This window comes from Thunnus maccoyii, chromosome 4, assembly GCF_910596095.1.
Source record: "Thunnus maccoyii chromosome 4, fThuMac1.1, whole genome shotgun sequence".
Classification (NCBI taxonomy): domain Eukaryota; kingdom Metazoa; phylum Chordata; class Actinopteri; order Scombriformes; family Scombridae; genus Thunnus; species Thunnus maccoyii.
The window spans coordinates 22,198,881-22,216,168 of NC_056536.1; the positions used below are offsets into that span (position 1 = coordinate 22,198,881).

A 17,288-nucleotide genomic window follows, 5' to 3' on the forward strand; every position below is an offset into this window, starting at 1 on the left:
GACTGACACACCTCTGTGGAGGGAGGGGTTGGCTACAGTAGTCTGTATCGCCTTATCCTCCAATGATGCTATGCTAAAACCTTTCAGACTTCATTTAACTGGTAGGTAGCCTCACCCTGCACCCTCTTCTCTGCCTGGTATTAAGATGCTTTTTTTTTAAATTTGGGAATGCCTCGACCTGTTGTGACAGTACACAAACTCTTTTAGCCCATGAAAATCCATAAGAATGCAGAAATCTATTTTATGTCATTATTTTATTCAACCCTTGTATTCCAATGTCTGTAAGCTATAACTGTCATTTTCCCAGAAGGCATGAGAGATGTTTGGTCAGTGGTCAGTGGCTGCTTGAACTGTTGCACTGTAAAACAAACAATCCCCAACTTAGATATAATTTTATCACTGAGTCATTGACTTGTTTTCAACCAAAATAAACTCGTTTCAAATATTTTGTACATTCTATAATATTACAAATTCCTTTCTTGTTTTAAGAAAAACAAGTCTTGAAGGCAGAATCTCGGACCAAAGATATCAATATACACAGATGTTTTTGCTGTGTGTGGCGCTGCACGTGGTTGTGCTCCATGTGAACTTTGGCCTTGCCAGACCACCATACAAACATAAACCATGCCCCCCCCTCTTGTGTATGCAGTTTGATTCCCAGTGGGCCACACACCCAGACAATAGGGATCAGTGCTGCTTCATTAAACCCAGTATGAGATGGGGGGATGACCCGGGAAAGGGGGGGTGGTTCAGTCACTCTTGCATGGGGGGTGAGAGAGGGCGTGCGTTTTTTCCCGGGAAAAAAACAGAGGAGTCTATTCTAGGGACTGGAGGGATACAATAGGAGCCCTTTTGGCCTGCTGATGGGGTGTGGTGGGCACAATGGCTGAGGGGGGGGGGGGCCGGGAGGCGGCGGCGGCTGGCCTTTTGAGGATAAACAGTCACAATATTCACAACTTTGACAAGCAGGCACTTTATCTGCATCTTGCTGTGGTCATTTACAGTCACCACAGGCCACATAAGGATATCTCAAGTGTGGAAACATTCATGTAGACATGCTTCAGGATCAATAATGGCTCCACAGCAGCAAACAAACACACACACCACCTCCTCAGCTGTCGTGTTGTCTGGAGCCTGATTGGTCATGGTCTGATAGATATCATAGCAAGTGCAGGGAGGAGGAGGAGGAGGAGGAGGAGGAGGAGGAGGTAAGAATGAATGATGGAGAGAGAATACAACTAACAACAGAACAGCAGGATGATTGAGGGTGTATGTTTGAGGAGAAAATGTGACTTGGGCTAATGTTAATCAGTAGGGTCTGGTGCTGAGAGCATGTCGAGGCATGTCTTAGGAATGTTAGAGGCAGGACCTTACTGTTAACATGACACCAGAGACTGCAGCTGGAGAGGCACACACACACACACACACACAATCACACATAGAAACAGACTCTTGAAAAACACTCAGCCCTGTGTCTCTCATGAAATTCTCACACTTTGAAAATCTCAAGTAACTCTAATTTATATGAGAGGCACAGACTGCATGAGATCACACAAAGGCTCACACACAAAAAAAACATACACATTCTTTAAGCTCCACTCACATCTTTCTAACCCTTTTGTCAAAGACCACACATGTGTATCTGAGAGTTTTCAACATCTCAAAAATCTACCTTTACGGACTTTGAGTGGTGATTACCATGGGAAAAAAACCCAAAAAAACAGAGACTGTCAAATTAGGCTCCTGTAGTGGGCTTTAACTGAAAGCCTGCCCCCTTCCTCCCTTTCTTTTCCAGATGACTAGGGAACCGGGTGTTTTGGCTGTGAGGAAGGATGGAAGGGGGGACTGGGGGATACAAAGGGAGGGAGTGTGGGAAACCTCAGTCGGGCGAGTCCCTCAGCCTCTCAAAGAGTCCCCTGACCCAACTTCGCGCCGTATAGGACAGAATTTACATACCAATACGTGAATCCCATAAACAGAAAGTAATTCATGCATAGGCACCAGAATACTGACAGACTACTGGGATTGGAACCTCAAGAACATCATCATCAGGGGGAGGGGCTTTGTGCACGAGGAGAAAAACACATGCGTTGATGCTGAGAGTATACAGCAAGCTGTAAGGTGTTTGCAATATCTTAAGCTTCTCCAGTAAAAGAGGCTTAGGGAAACAGACACTTGACAATGGCTCCGCTTTTTCACAATAAATATGATCTCACATCTTCCCTGCACTGTTGTAACAAGTAGTGCAAGTCATGGGCCCCTGGGGAGCAAAAAAAAAAGTCCTTAATAGGAGCAAGATCTGGTTCTCTATCAGCCTTGGTTGCTTTTGGTCCAAATAGTTTAGCATTACACCAACGTCCTCTGGCCATCTGGCTCTGCAGTGCACCAAACAGCGACTCTCTTATTTGCAGACAGGAGTTTTCCTCCTGTTACTAATTGATTAGACACTGCAGGTATATGGAGTTACTTCAGCAAGCGCACTTCACTTCAAGGATAGGTATTGAATTACTGTATGGGTAAGATGAGGGGTGCTGAGTTGCCCACACATTCCCTGCAGCCTCTGTAACCTTCGTTCTATAATACTGTCTCTCCCCACCCTCCTCCTCCTCCTCCTCTTTCCCCTTTGCACAGCTTGAGCTTTGCTGCGGATTGTGGAGGAGTCTTAAATGCAGAAGGAAAGACTGTCTCAGCATCTCAGCACAGCCATCTGGGTCAGAGCTGATATTTACAGGACAAGTGGGCATCAACGTCTTAAAAAATAGAGAAGAAAACAACTAAAAATTGGAGTTTTCTGAGGAATCACTAAAATCTCATCTAAAAAAGTGCACTATCACTCATCTTCTTACCCTTTTCAAACAAATATATGCATGCACACACATATACACACACACACATATATATATATATAAACAAACAAGAAGTGTGTGAGCACTTAGTCTACTACTGTATGTGTGGAGGGGTGAATGTGTAATCCAAAGCAAGCTGAGGTGGGATTATGCAGAGAAACCTTTGACCGGCTTCTCTTTGGAATCAGAAAAGATTAGCAAGTGTGTCGGCCCATCTGATCCACACACACACACACACACACACACTGTCACTGGTCGAAAACACTACTTAAGTGACATATTTAAATGATACCCGGATTATATACCTTCTGTTCTCCATAGTCAGCATCAATGATAGTAGTACCCCTACCTCGCTATGAATCTCAGAAAAACAAACGACATCCTCCTTAAGCCAACAGACAGCATGGTAAATATGGATTATATTACAATGATCGTCTTATCTTTAGCTTACCTGATATTATTGTGGAGGGTCTTTGTATGTCGCATGTGCAGTAGTTTTAAGAATAACACAAAGTCTGCTGTGTTACTGCTGTGTCTTTATCTACAGTAGCACAGCATACCTGCATGTTCAGGATACATGCTAAACCATGTGGGCAAACTAAGATTTCTCATTTTGTGAGGTTAGAATGGTATGTCAGATAAATGCTTGTGTGTTTGTCTTGTAAGGCAGGATGAAGGAAACTTATTTTTCAGGGATGTCCACTGAGCAGACGGTGTTATGTTCCTTACCGTGTGGCAAACATAGCTCTGAGTGAGGAAAAGGTGGCGGCATCTTCCTTCAGGGCTTTCAGCTCATTCCTCAGTTTCATCATGGTCTCGGTCACCATGGCCTTCTCGTTCTCATACTTGCTCTTCAGATTGGCCAAAGCAACTTCAGCTGTCTGTGGGTGGACAAGAAGAACAAAAGGGTCAGAGCAGCTGGAAGGCGTCGGGGGGGGGGGGGTATTTCCTGTCGCAAGAAGTCTACCTCTGCTAATAAGGACCATATGACCTATTTTTTCAGTCACGTGTAAGTCATTAAGGTAGCCCAGTTGCCTATAGAAAACCTTTTTAGCTTCTATTGTTTGTTGCTGGTTTAAAAACCATAGGTGTGTGGTTTATGAGGGGCTTTCATGTCTGTCTTCTAATGTTCACTGAGGAACCACACACATACTTTAAAGGGCTACCAGAGCAACTGCATACACACTGTGGGTTATGGTTCTCTGTGCTCTGCAGGGCTGTTCTCCTGTCCTAACCACACAAACACTCTGGGCAGCTGACACCATAAGGCTGCTGTCTCCACCATAGTGTTAGTTATAGATCTTGTCTGCAATGCATTTGCTCCAACAGCTGAATAGACTTGAAATAGCTGACACCCTAATCTTCTGCTTCTGTCTTTCAAGTAAAACTGACAAATGTTTGGGGCTGATATCAAGTCAATTAAATGGATATTCTGACTGTATAAAAGACAAAATAGATCTACGGACCTGCTTGTTGGCCTTGAGGACGGTCCTCAGAGTTGCAATCTGTTCCCTCTTGGTGCTGAGGAGGGATTTTAGTTTGAGGATCTCCTCCATGCAGGCTTCCTTGTCCTTGTCGGCCACAGTGCCGAGCTCCAGAGAGGCCACCCTCTGGCGCGACAGCTCTGTGGTGCGGTCCACAGCCAGCTGCAGGTGCTTGATCTGGTCTCGGATGATGGCCACCAGATTGTAGATGTTCATGGGCTCGCGGCGGTGGTCAGACACAGGAGAAGGCAGGGAGGAGACTGGTGATGGGGCTCCATCGCTTAGGTCGGTCTTACCAGGCTCAGGGAAGAGGCCCTTGCTGAGCAAGATGGGGGAGCGGCGGCCGCGGCCCTCTGGGCTGCTGCGACCACCCTTACCCTCCTTGTAGAAGTCGAGCATGACACGGTTGGGCGTCTCGTTGTTGCACATGCAGACGTGGTTGTAGAGGGTGGCCAGTTCTTCACTGAAGGTGACAAGCTCATCCTGCGCCACACTCAGACTACCCTGTGACTCGCCAGCCACGTCGCTCAACTGAGGACATAGAGAGAAATGCATTAACTAACCATGTTTTGTATTGTCAAGAGAAGTCAAGAGAAGATTTACAAAAACAGAATAGTAGAATATCAATATGAAGAACAACACTTCACCTTGCGCAGCTCCTTCTCTAGCTTAGCCTTCTCTTCTCTCTCTGTCTGACTTGTCTTCTCCAGAGTGGCCAGCTTCACCCCCAGCGTTGTGACATCGTTCTGCAGACGGGTGCGCTCCTCTTCATAACGTGACTGACAGGCCTGGTATTCTGTTTTTATGGTCTTCAGTTCCTCCTTCAGCTCTCCTGCCTCAGACACAGCAACCTTGCAAAGCAAAAACAATGGTTGAGAATACACAAAACCTGAGTTTGTATGTAGTGAAAGACATTCCTGATTGAACTGGACTTAATGGAAATTACATGCCGATTTAAAGATGAATCTAACATTTTGTCCTGTCTAACCTCTGCTACCAGAAGACACGTACCTTGTACTTGCACTCCAGGATCTCGGGTCCGTTGATGTCCACCTCATAGTAGTCTCCGTCTTCATGACTATCGCGTTCTTTCTCGTTGTCCAGGGCAGACTGGCGCTCCTTGCTGGCCTGGAGCTTGCGGATGGCATTGAGGTTCTCGGTGAGGCGGTTGACCTTCTCCTGGTGCTCTGACAGAGCGCCGTTAGCCTGCTCCAGCTGTTTCTGGGAGTCCTGCAAGGTGGACAGCAGGTTGACCTTCTCACGCTCCATCTGAGGAGAGATGAAGGAGCACAAAGAGCAATGAGACGTGAGGTCATCATATTGTATGTCCCTAATGAAAGTACAGCACTCTCAGCTTGACTTATTGCACACATGCAATGTTATATCTGCATTCCTTGGTAACTTGATGATGTGCATGATTCCTGCTTTGAAAGCAGATCATATTAAATCAGTGGATTATCTGTCATGTGGTAACCTTAGCCACTATCAAGCATGCTTTGCCAAGGTATGTGAAGCTCATTGCTCAGTAGTCCAGCATCAGAGTCAGGATGACCTTGACAATTTGCTGGACTCTGTTCAGCTCAGTGCTGGCAGAGACCCTGGGGTGGGTCGTCTTACACACACATGCACACAGTTGTGCTGATATAAGCACTGAGGTATTTCAGAAGCTGATCTGTAAATAATGAAAAAGTATCACAGTCATGCCCATCTGCATGTATTATTTATTAATGCAGAATAAATAATGACGATCAAATTAAAAAAAGAGAGCTTAATTAATATACCAGAGATTATAAAAGGAATTAAACTGTATTTCTCATGACTCTACTGTAAGACTTCACACATTTAAGATATGTCTATGATTTAAATAAGTCACTGCTGACACTAATGCTTTCACATATTTACAAGTGAGTATTATTTGTCACACCCTAATGCAGAATGACCTTACTTCAATTTGGAAGAGGCAGCCAAAACACATCACCGCCCATCCTATTCCTCCAGCATCCATCTTGGATGTTGTTACAGATTACCAGGGACTGATAGGAAGGGTATGTGAGGAGCGGACGTCTGGCATTGACCAGTGAGTACCCAATCAATAGTATGAGATAAGGTTGGAGAGCAACATGGCTTAACAAGTAAAAGCAGCTTTTGTTTCCTCTGCTCTGATTCCTGCCTGGAATCTATGGAATGACCCAGTAGGAGGCTTCAGTAGGTAGTATGACATGCTGCTGGGTCATATCAAACACAAGGCTTTGTCAAAGACCGCCAGGTTCACAACCACTGCAGTCAGGTTGAGAATCAGAGCAGTGCCCATAGCAGGGTAGCACTGAGGTAGCTTCAAATTCACACATTAATCTGGCAACCGTGCTTATGTTTGATGAAAGGAGAGGGAGAAAAAAAATCCTTAATCCTTCAGTCCTCAAAACAATCATTATCCACAGGTTTCCAGTCCTTTCTGGTAACCATGGTACCCAATCACGCGTGGCCTTGGACTCATGGGGTGATGAGCAAGCAGATGGCAGGTCTACCAGTGCCACCACCCGCTGCCTCACTACCCAGCGGAGCCTGAAGGGTGTGTGCGTCTCCCTGGATTAACTTCGCTATAAGGGGATTTAGATCCCTGCAGCAGCCTGGGTCAGGATATAGCCTAAACACACAACTGACTCACTACTTCACACTCATCTCCAACCTACTCAAATACATTGTCCCACTGTCATGACTTATTTGGTGGTAAATTTTTGTAAATGTAGTTTGGTTTGAAGACAATGCTGTAAAGTCAAGGTCTGATAAATCATATTTGTATGCGAAAATAAGCAAAAACATCTCCCAAATATATTCCAATATTTGTTTCCTTTGACTCTCATTAGCCTGCTATTGATACTATCTTGGCTGAATACAACCAAAATTGAACACAAGTACTGCTGAATCAAGTTATTAAAGGCACACTTTGCAGGATTTTACTAAAAAACAATGTATTGACTCATACAAAAGTAATCCCTCTCAATCACAACTTATGACCAACTAGAAGCGTGTGGCGGTATATTTACCTGCAGAGGCCCTGCCCTCTGCCTGTATTTTCTTCTTATTATGCTGTGTTTGGGATGTTTCTGCAACCTTTGGGCAGAGGTGTGTAGGCCCCAGCCAATAACAGCACATAAGACGTGAGGTTGGAAATCATTGCGTAGCGACAAGGTTATATCGCTGTGTTTTTATGTGCTTCAGTGTTTCCCCTGCTTCTCTGTCTCTCTCCTTTGCTGTGTGCTGCTCCTCTGCTCTGTATGTGTCTGTTTGACCTGCAGGGTTGCGCGGAGGTGTGGGTGTGTTTATTTGTGCTTTAGAACGTAACCACCATGAAACAATCAGAAAATTTTATTTCTCTGAGTCATGCTTTGTTCTTGCCAGCGCCACTTGCTCTCTAGCTCACTTGACCACCGCTGCTCTCTCTCTCTCTCTCATTGAGCCAGGGAGGAGGGGCCTTTGAATGCTGTGTGTTTACAAACGCCAACTGACAAATCTTGCATAGTGTGCCTTTAACATTACAATCTACTCCGCTGCAACCAATTTATTGATTCATAATTGTCTGTAGAATGGACATCAATGATATCTTCTACTGTTAACAAACAAACAGTCTGCTCAGTCCATGGTGGTTAAAACACAAACCTGCATCAGCTGCTGTTTGAGCTTCTGGATCTCAGAGATGTTAAGTTCGCTCAGCAGGTCGTCCACAAGGCTGGGGGCCGGATGGAACAGCTCCTCCTTCTTGGGCATGGAGATGCGGTTGTCGTCAGTGATGGTATTGGCCAGTTTGGTGAAGCCATTCTCATATCCGTGGAGAGCCTCGTCGTTATTGGGTTCGGTGGCGGCATCGTCGCTGAACTTGAGACCATCCAGGGAGATGCTAAGAGGGCTGAGGGGGAAAAAAGGTGTGAAGAGTGTCATTTCATGTTCATTACAGCGGATGCTGAGGCACGGACCCTCTTTGTGTTTTATTTACCTGTGGTACAGAGTGTCTCCGATGTTCATGTAGTGGGAGAGCTCTTTCCTCAGGGATGCTTTTAGCTCACGCTCAGTCTTGATGGTCTCCAGGGCCTCCCCTAGCTGACGCTCAGCGATCTCTTTCAGGCGGATGGCATCCTCCAGCTGGCTGTTAAGGAACTGAGTATCCTCCTCCAGACGACGGATTTCATGCTTCAAACCCTCAAACTCCACCTGGGGAGACAAAGGAACCGCTTCAATGAGTTTAGGATTCACAGAGAAATATCTAAAAATAAACGAAACTTCAATTAAAAAATGAGCTGTCAGGCTCATTCATATGTGGCAAGATAATCTAGAACATGCCCATTGAATTTCTCTTTTCTAATTAGTTTTAAGTTAATTGGATTTGGGAATCCTTTTTATTTTGCTAGACTAAAAGGTAGGAGGCGCTTTTGTTTGTTTCATGCCCTCCATGATGAATACAGATATGTAATCCAAGACGACATACGGAGAGAATTAACAGCTCAAGCATAAAAGTGAACGTCAAAATGGAAATATCTCACTTGGAAATTCAGTTGTGTTTCATGTTTTTCACATGTGTAATGGGGATTTTTTTTTCTTTTCACTCATTTGAATAAAGTGTTTTGTGTTTGAATCCCTGGTCTGAAGACAGATAGCTGTTAAAGAGTCTGTTGAACACTTCCACAGACTGCAGCTCAGTTAGCAGACATTGGTAAAAACAAAGGCAGCTGCTTATCTCTACTGTATCAGAGGATGTTTTTAATATCATAATTAAATCTGAATATTAAAGTGCTCATGCTTCTTTTGACAGTCTAATCTGTACAAGAAGGAGGCAAACTGGGAGCTTGTGTGTGGGAGGTGGAGGGCCTGTAGGGCTCCTAAGATTCTGTAAGATAGTATACAGTGAAGCTGCTAGTTTAATTAGGTCTAATTGACCAAAGGCTGAGAAAACTGTGCAGAAGCTGAATGAGCTGCATTATGATGACCCAAATGGAGCATAAAATTACCAAAAACTGGATGTTCTGAAGTGTGTGGCAATATATTTACCTGCAGAGACCCTGCCCTCTGCCTGTATTTTCTTATTTTCTTATTATTTTGCTGTGTTTGGGACGTTTCTGGGTGTCAACCTTTGGGCAGGGGTGTGTAGGCTGCTAGTTTAATTAGGTCTAATTGACCAAAGGCTGAGAAAACTGTGCAGAAGCTGAATGAGCTGCATTATGATGACCAGTACGGAGCATAAAATTACCAAAGACTGTGTATTTACCTGCTCTCATTTTTGAGACTATAACCTCACCATCCTCATAATTTACATGAGATTTTCCACATGTAGAGCTGCAGCACTGCTTTATCCTCACCTGGCTTTGTTTGAGCACGGACACTTGCTTCTGCAGCGAGATGTTCTCCTCCTCCAGCTCGGTGTAGTCCTGCAGCAGACGAGCCTCCCGGAACTTGTACTCCTTGATGTCATCACGCAGCTGGTTCCTCTGGAGCTCCATCGTCTGGCTGTTCTGTAAGGTCAAATGAGGTAGACAGAGGGAGAAGAGGAAAAGAGGAAGAGCTGTCAGTGACCGCTATTTCAATCTTGTTACAATCAAGTGTGAAAGAGACAGCGATTGATTGGATATTGCTGCTTTAGTATAACTGTTTGTGTCAGGTTGGGCTCTTTAACACCCTAAATCTCACTAGATAAGAAAGGGCTCCCATCTGGCCAAACCCAGGGTGTGTGCGTTTGGTGTGCGTGCCTGTTTGTGTTTGAGAGGAAAGTGCCAGGTGTCTCTCCGGGCAGTGGGCCACAAGTGTGCTCGCCTGCCAGCTCTGGTGGCACCAAAGAGACTGAAGCCTACTTATCTCTCTCATGGTGACGGGCATTCAGTTGTCGGGGAGCACTGTAATGGTCTAATTTTCTAAAGAGGACTCACATTAGATTTGATTCTCTGTACAAAAGAATACAAGAACCAATCAGGAAATTGTTGGATTTTCATTTAAATCAATCTGAAATTTTGACCATTTTCAGGCTTTACAAGCTAAATGATGTTTAATTATGTTAACTTGGTGTTCGCTTAGCAGTTATTACAAGCTAGCAAAATTGTTCATAATGTAAGTGCAGCTGGCTCTCTCTTGCTGCTCAGGAAAGACATCATAAATTATATAGATGCTAAGAGAGGCAAGAAACATACCCCTCCCCCACTTGTAAAGACACTGCCTCAAACTGGAAGCCACAAGGATCCGATCTGCCCTACTGAGCCACCTGTGTCCTTACTACCCCGTCTATCGCCCTGTTTAACCCTCCATCCTCTTTTATCAAGGTTCGTCAACGCCCTCCCGCCCCTGCTGGCTCATCCCAAAACATGAAAAAAACCCCATCCCCCACGGGATATTTGGAGAAATAGCAGATAAAAGCTGAGAAGTAAGGGGATACTTGCTGAAGAAGGGTGGGCCTCTCCCTTTTGGAGCTGAATAAAGGAACATGCATGTGTGTGTAATGTGAGAGAGAGAGAGGGGAAAGCACATGAAATCTCTGTAACTGTGTATTCAGCAGTGTCTGAAGTGACCTTGAATATTCGTGTGTGTGTGTAGGTGAGCATGTAACTTCTGGAGCGTGTGTGCAGGTGTGTCTCTGACGGCAGAGCTTCCATCCACACACTCACCAGCTTGTGTTATTGTCAGCTGAACAGGTACAGAATGTGTGTATATTTACGAGACAGAAGAATGGTAGTCTCTGTATGTGTGGCTACAGTACGGTTAGGATTTGCATGTGTGTGTCTGCGGTCGTGTATGTGTCTGATGCATGTCTCTCTCCCTCTCTCTCTCTCTCTCAGGAGAGCTGGCAGAGATAACCTAACACCAGAGGGACAATTAGCCTCTCAATCCCTTGCCAGGTGGCCCCCTCCTCTCATGATGTCACCCATGTGGCCGCGTCACAATCCCTGCTCTTCGGATCATTTCAACAACCACGGGAAGTCAATCCTGAGAGGCTTTCCCTTTGCGGACCTTCTCATATCAGCACTGCCTTGAAACTGAATGCACATCAGTAATGTTATTGAAAAGGACTGGGTAATAAGCTGGTGGTGACAGGATGACGGTTAGAGACACCTTTCAATAAGTAGAAGGTCAGTGGCTCCGTGCTCAGACAACATTTAAATCGATGCCCTAGTCACGCACCATTCATTCAACTGAGTATAGTATTACATGGTAACACAGTTTAGTAATGAACAATTATAATTCAAAATATCTCACTAATGTGACTCAGGAGACTTTTACGCAACAAAAAAAACCAATTTGTTTCTGTAATTGGAATTTCCCTGCTTATTATTTGACTTACTGAGAAAGAAAAGCCCTCACAAACATTATGTTGCTAAATCCCCTCTGATGAAGAGTACACGCTATTCGTTTGCTCTTTGTAATAATTAATCACTATGTGCGGAGCTGAGTTAAGGCTGACGTTTGAAGGTGCATTAATATTCATCAGGGGTTTTTTTTTGCACATGTCTAATGAGCGTGGGTGTTTGCTGTGCGAAAGCCCTGATGTTGGTGCATTAATGAATAATACATAAGCTTACAATACAGATCAGTCTTACCACTAAGCTTCTAGTATATAGTGGTAGTGACTTCTAAGAAAGAGCTGAAATAAAGCAAAAAAAGGGGAAAAAAAAGAACTGAAATCAGTCAAACCCTCAATAGATTCAGATACTCTAGTTGTAAGCTTGGGAGTATCAAACATCATGGATTCATAAAGATCTTGAGAATAATCCTTACATAGAGTAATCTCTTGTTTTTAACTAGGCGATGCTGTGCCAGCTGGTTGCTCAAGTCTCTTCCGGGTCAGGGTTATGAGTCTCAGCTGGAGGGTGAGTGCTGTTTAGTCTCAGTGAATACAGGCCACCGCTGAACCTGATTAAGATCCTCCTCCAATCTGATTACAATGCATACCAGGACTTCGACCTTTCACCTTTGCTTCCGTATCCTCTGCCACACTGAGTCCCTGAGAGACCGGGGGCGGGATTACACTGCCCTGACTGCCTGACAGAAGTAAATTCACCGAGGGTTGCGGCTGCCATGTGTGTTTTCGCTATCAAGTGTGAATAACATTTAATCAGGCGAAGGACACACGCCTCTCCTGGGAATGTTTGTGAGAATTTTTGACAATGTGTGTGTGTGTGTGAGATATATGAAGGCCATCTGAGGTGCCACCAACAGAGTGCTTGTGAGTGAGAAACCTTTCATGACCATAAGCCTGAGTGTGCTTAGTGAGGGCCCCCTGCCTGCTGTCACTACAGGTGACGTCGGGACAGCTGCTTGAACACGTCCACACACACACTTACAGACAAATTGTGTGACTTCCATTCTAAGTGGGTGGCAGTAAAAATACCAAGGTTTACTGCAGCTCTACCATAAATTTGCAAGATAGGCAAATGCAATCACGCAATGTTTATTTAGAAGCACAGTGAGGACTAGTGTGTGCATGTGTGTATACGTGATAAAAGATGGGTAATTTTTATGCTTTGGTGAACCTCTCTAGGCCACGCAGAGCTGCAAAATGTCACCGGAGCACATTTCTGTGCATCAGAGCTTCTTCCAACTGTACTGTATGAACTCTCCCTTTCAACTCTAAAGCTGTCTTTGTACCATTAAAGTGCTTTTGACAGCATAGTGGTGCTGAGCCTGCTTAAATCTCACCAAAGCTCTGAGTAATTTCTCAATGTGTTTGAGCCGTTAGAACCGCTACTTCTATAGGAAATAGCTCCATCAGTTTGTAAGCCACGGTGGCAAAGTTTCAGGCTTAACACAAGTGTAGATTAGCAATGTTTTTAATGCTTTGTTGAAGGCTCTGCTGTGTTCTTAATAACTCAAGAGAATCCAGCTTGCAAATTCAGCTAAATCCATATTTACTAGCCTCTTTCTCTGGGTTCGATTCCCTAGAAAGTGCTGCCCAGACACCCATATGGCAAAAGACTGTATTATTGATATAATAGCACAGACAGGCTCGATATAAATTAATATATTTTTTATCCTCTTTCTGCCTTCCTCTCTTACACTCACTCAGCTGACCTCCATTTCACTGCCCATCCTGCTCCCTTTGCACTTTCAGTAAAATGCACATGTACTAGATTTTTTTTTTCCAAATTAGTCCCACCACAAAGTGCAGAGGGGCTCTCAAATGGCATGACACCGAGTGCAGACCAGCTCAATACTGTTTTTTTTTTATCCCCTTTCCCAGCTTCTCTCTCTCATACCACCGGCTTCCATTTTACTACAACACTGCTGCTCTCATTTTACAACCCCCACCTCCGTCTTCTCCTTGGAGTGTGTCTGTGCTTTTAGAGGCCATGTATCAGTCACAGCTGAATTACTTCCTCATAGTGAGTGTTAGTTCCATCATATCTATCTATCATCTACAGTAAAAACAAAAAATGACAGCCACAGCCTTCCGTATCTGCTTGTAGGTCTCTGGTGATACATCGCTCTAGAGAGGACTTTTGGACTTCAATGAGCTGATGGAGGATAAAACTGTGACCTGTAGGCTCTGCAGCATGTCAAGGTCATGTCAGCCCGAGTTAAATCTAACTCTACCGAGCTGAGCCCATCCCGGGATTACTTTCAGGAGAGATGAGAAATGAATCACAGATGCAGCGCAGCTCAACCCCCACCAAGTATAGCTTTAGACAGAGCAAAGGCATAATGAAGCTCAGGGGTCCTCTTGCTACTGTCAGAGTAGAGACTGCGGGTGAAAGCAGATCTGCTTTTATCCTCCTCTCTGCTGCAAGCAATTGTCATTCTATTCAGTCTAGCCAGACTCCATTAGGGGGGAGAAAATACACTCAAGGTCACATGTTTCAATGAGACAATTAAAAACAAAAAGTGAAAGGAATCTTGTGAGTGCGTTGGTGATGGTTGTTTGCCCAGTGTGTGACTGCTGGTTGACAAGCCCACAGGGTGAAAGTATGCCTGCACGCACACACTTAACAGTGATATTGAGGTCATTTGGAAGATAGTGGAGAAATGTGCACGAAAGCACATTTACACCCATTAGTTGAAGTGAATGTGTAGGCCTGTTGGTGTTGTTGATTTATTGGGATCCATTGATCCGGCATGGAAAAAACCTCTTTGGTGCTATGAGCCTGGGGCTTTCAGAGCTCCCTTAAAACTGATGCCAAAAGACTAAACATTATTAGGGATCGATGGCAAATCTTCCAAAGTTATTTTATAGATGCAGCCTCTGCTTTAAGGGCTAAAATAGACACGTGGGTCATAAGGCAACTAGCTGAAGTGGGATCAAGATTACGAGATGTTGGGTTCTGTGGCCAGATGACCCACATGCCATCTGGAGGGTTTAGACTAAGTTGTGGGCAATTCATGCAGCAGTAGGAGCAGTGGACGGTCGTTACCTCTACTCGTTATATTCCTCTCGTCGTTTCACTCAGTATTTATCTTTCTAGATCGATTTTTCAAGCTTTTCCCTGTTTGTCTTCCTATACTTCCCCCATTTTTCTCCCTAACAGGACAGGAGGTGATCTGTCTCAGCATAAATGTCACAAGAAATAATAAGCCAGCCTTCTAGGAGTCCCGTTACTCTTGACAGATGCTAATAAGAGGGAACAAAGAGCAACCATCCTCGTATCCCTTTACCACTCAACTTTGACCTTTCAATGATTAAGGTTAAGCTTCAGCCCTGCCATGACAACTGAGATTCTGCTATTGTGTCTGTCTGCTCCACTATTCCACCACTGGAGCCCTGCACTCTTAATTTCTTCTGATTGTAATAACCTTCCTTCCTTGTGATGAGTTTAAACCTCTGCCCTCTTTGTGACCCTTTAAACTCATCCCATCAATGCAGATACCTTTCCTCTCTAAATCCCCCACTTCTATGTCAGGTGTTTAATCCAGCCAGTTGAAACGACACTTAAATTAAAGCGGAAGCCCAGCGTCCGACAGCTCTGTCCACTGTGTCAAAGAAGTGTTTAACATTTCAATGGCTTACTCATTATGGTGATCGACAAAAAGCACAACACCATAATTTATGAGTCTGTGAGGGAAAAAAATGGTCAGAGCCTGAATTATTTCAGGATGACAGTTGCTCTTAAGTGGACAGCAGGGAACTGTTACTGTGTCAGCACTGCATCCTGTAGAAAGGAAGTAATGTAGTCATGTGGTGATGCTAAAGTGGAGACACATTACATATCCTGTGAATGTGAATAGAGAGTAAAGGTAGACTGAACTATGCTGATAATATTTCTCAGCATTTTTATCTTCGGCTGTGCTTGACGATTTCTTGAGAGGCAGGCGATGGGAATCCCCATTCTGTGAGGATAATGGAAGCCATCACTATAGGCACATTCCTCTCAAGACATGAGATTGAATTTAATGAAGTCATGCCTATTAGAGTGCTCCGCCTTACAATGTTACTGGCTCTTTCAGAGGGTTTAATCCTGTAGACTGCACCGTAGCGGTGAAATATGTCTTATCGGTGCTTGGGGGGCGAACATTCAAGTCTTTGGTGTGAGAGACTGCCTGGGAGGTTTAAATGTGAGGTATGTAACCAGCTGAAATGCTGTAACAAAACGGCTGTGAATGAACTAGTCTGTACGGAGAAAAAAGCCGTTTCATACTGAGTGAAGCGTCCATGTCTTGTGTAATGGTGGAATGATGATATTATCTAGAGATTAAACAGTGAAGCCTTCTTTTAGCCATGCTGATGCCATAAAAGCGTCTTCACTTTACAGATTTACTTAAGATGTGTGAGAGCAAAAAAACTCACTTTCAACCAAACACCAAAGGCGACAGTTATGGCCCAACTGTCAGTTGCATTCCATGACGAAACTGAATCATTCAGTCAAGTCCTGACTCAATATGATTAGCAAAGCCGTTAGAGAAAAGCAGCATGGTCCACCATTGGTGTTGAGTTTACTCTCATTAAGCCTTTCTCTTCCTCTAACGGATTTTAGGCCTCATTCTCTTTCTTCCGTACCATTCTTGTCGTCTCCTCATGCCCCCTCCTCCCTTTTCTCTCCCTGCCTGAGCTTTTGAGCTAATTTGAAACCCAGGAGACAAAGGCCTCTTTCAGTCCCGTCGGTCTGGTCACAGTGCCAGCCTCAGTGCCCAAGCTCCCTCCATTTGCCTGCCACACACACTCCGCCTAGCACCCACAGAAGTACCATGAGAAGGGTGTCATTATCTCCTATACATGGGGCGATTTACACTCCAGCCCTTTTTATACAGCCAATTAGAGCTGGCTGGGCCCCATGGTGCTTCATCGGGGTGTTTGTAATGGGAATGGCACCTGCAGAAAGGCCATCATGCAGGCCACCAGTAGAAGACCAGTTACACCGGAGCTGTAGCTCAGATATGCAGGAACCACTCAAGAATAGTGGATCAGGACTACAGTATTCCCTTTTCTCTCTAATTTATTTAAGATATTATAAGTTAATAACGTCAGGTGGGAGATTTACGAGGCTTTGTCTTTGTAGAAAGTAATCATGTTCAAGTAGAATCTCGAATGACTGTAGGCAATAAAATCTTATACAAGGGAACTCATGTTTCTTGTTTCAAAAACAGAGCCTGGCTCATAAGTGAAACATGTCTGATGAGGGACATCTGGCTTCCATAATGCCCAACTTATAATTACTTAGATGCAGAGCTGAGCAGCAGCTGACCTAATTATACTGGAATTGGGAGCCTACTGGAACTTAAGTTGTTGTGAAGGACATGCCATTTTTTAAGTCTTTCTTGCTAATCTCCATAAGAAACGCTGCTGACATCTGTCTCAAGCAGTGTCTCACAGAAAACAGCAGTGATTCTGGCAGTTCTAGAATCACTCGTGACTGGAAGAGAGGCCCATTTTACTCTTCCCCCTCCCAATTACGCTAGATTTATCAACTTGACCTGCAAAACAGTGGACTCGGCCAAATCTGTTGTGCACAAACATGGAAGATTTGGGATACTGAAGGGTTTAAGTACTACATAGCAA

General features: G+C 44.4%; 1 protein-coding gene across 1 annotated transcript in view; it reads right to left on the minus strand.

Moving 5' to 3' along the window:
* Positions 1-17,288, minus strand: part of LOC121896087 (protein bicaudal D homolog 2-like) — a 45,228-nt gene that overhangs the window by 7,517 nt on the left and 20,423 nt on the right. Inside the window, exons 3-9 of the mRNA XM_042409736.1 lie at positions 9,679-9,831; positions 8,322-8,536; positions 7,988-8,234; positions 5,342-5,599; positions 4,978-5,181; positions 4,313-4,861; positions 3,576-3,727 (exon numbers count right to left, since the gene is read on the minus strand). Of these exons, the coding sequence (XP_042265670.1) occupies positions 3,576-3,727; positions 4,313-4,861; positions 4,978-5,181; positions 5,342-5,599; positions 7,988-8,234; positions 8,322-8,536; positions 9,679-9,831 (1,778 nt within the window). The remainder of the gene's footprint in view (positions 1-3,575; positions 3,728-4,312; positions 4,862-4,977; positions 5,182-5,341; positions 5,600-7,987; positions 8,235-8,321; positions 8,537-9,678; positions 9,832-17,288) is intronic.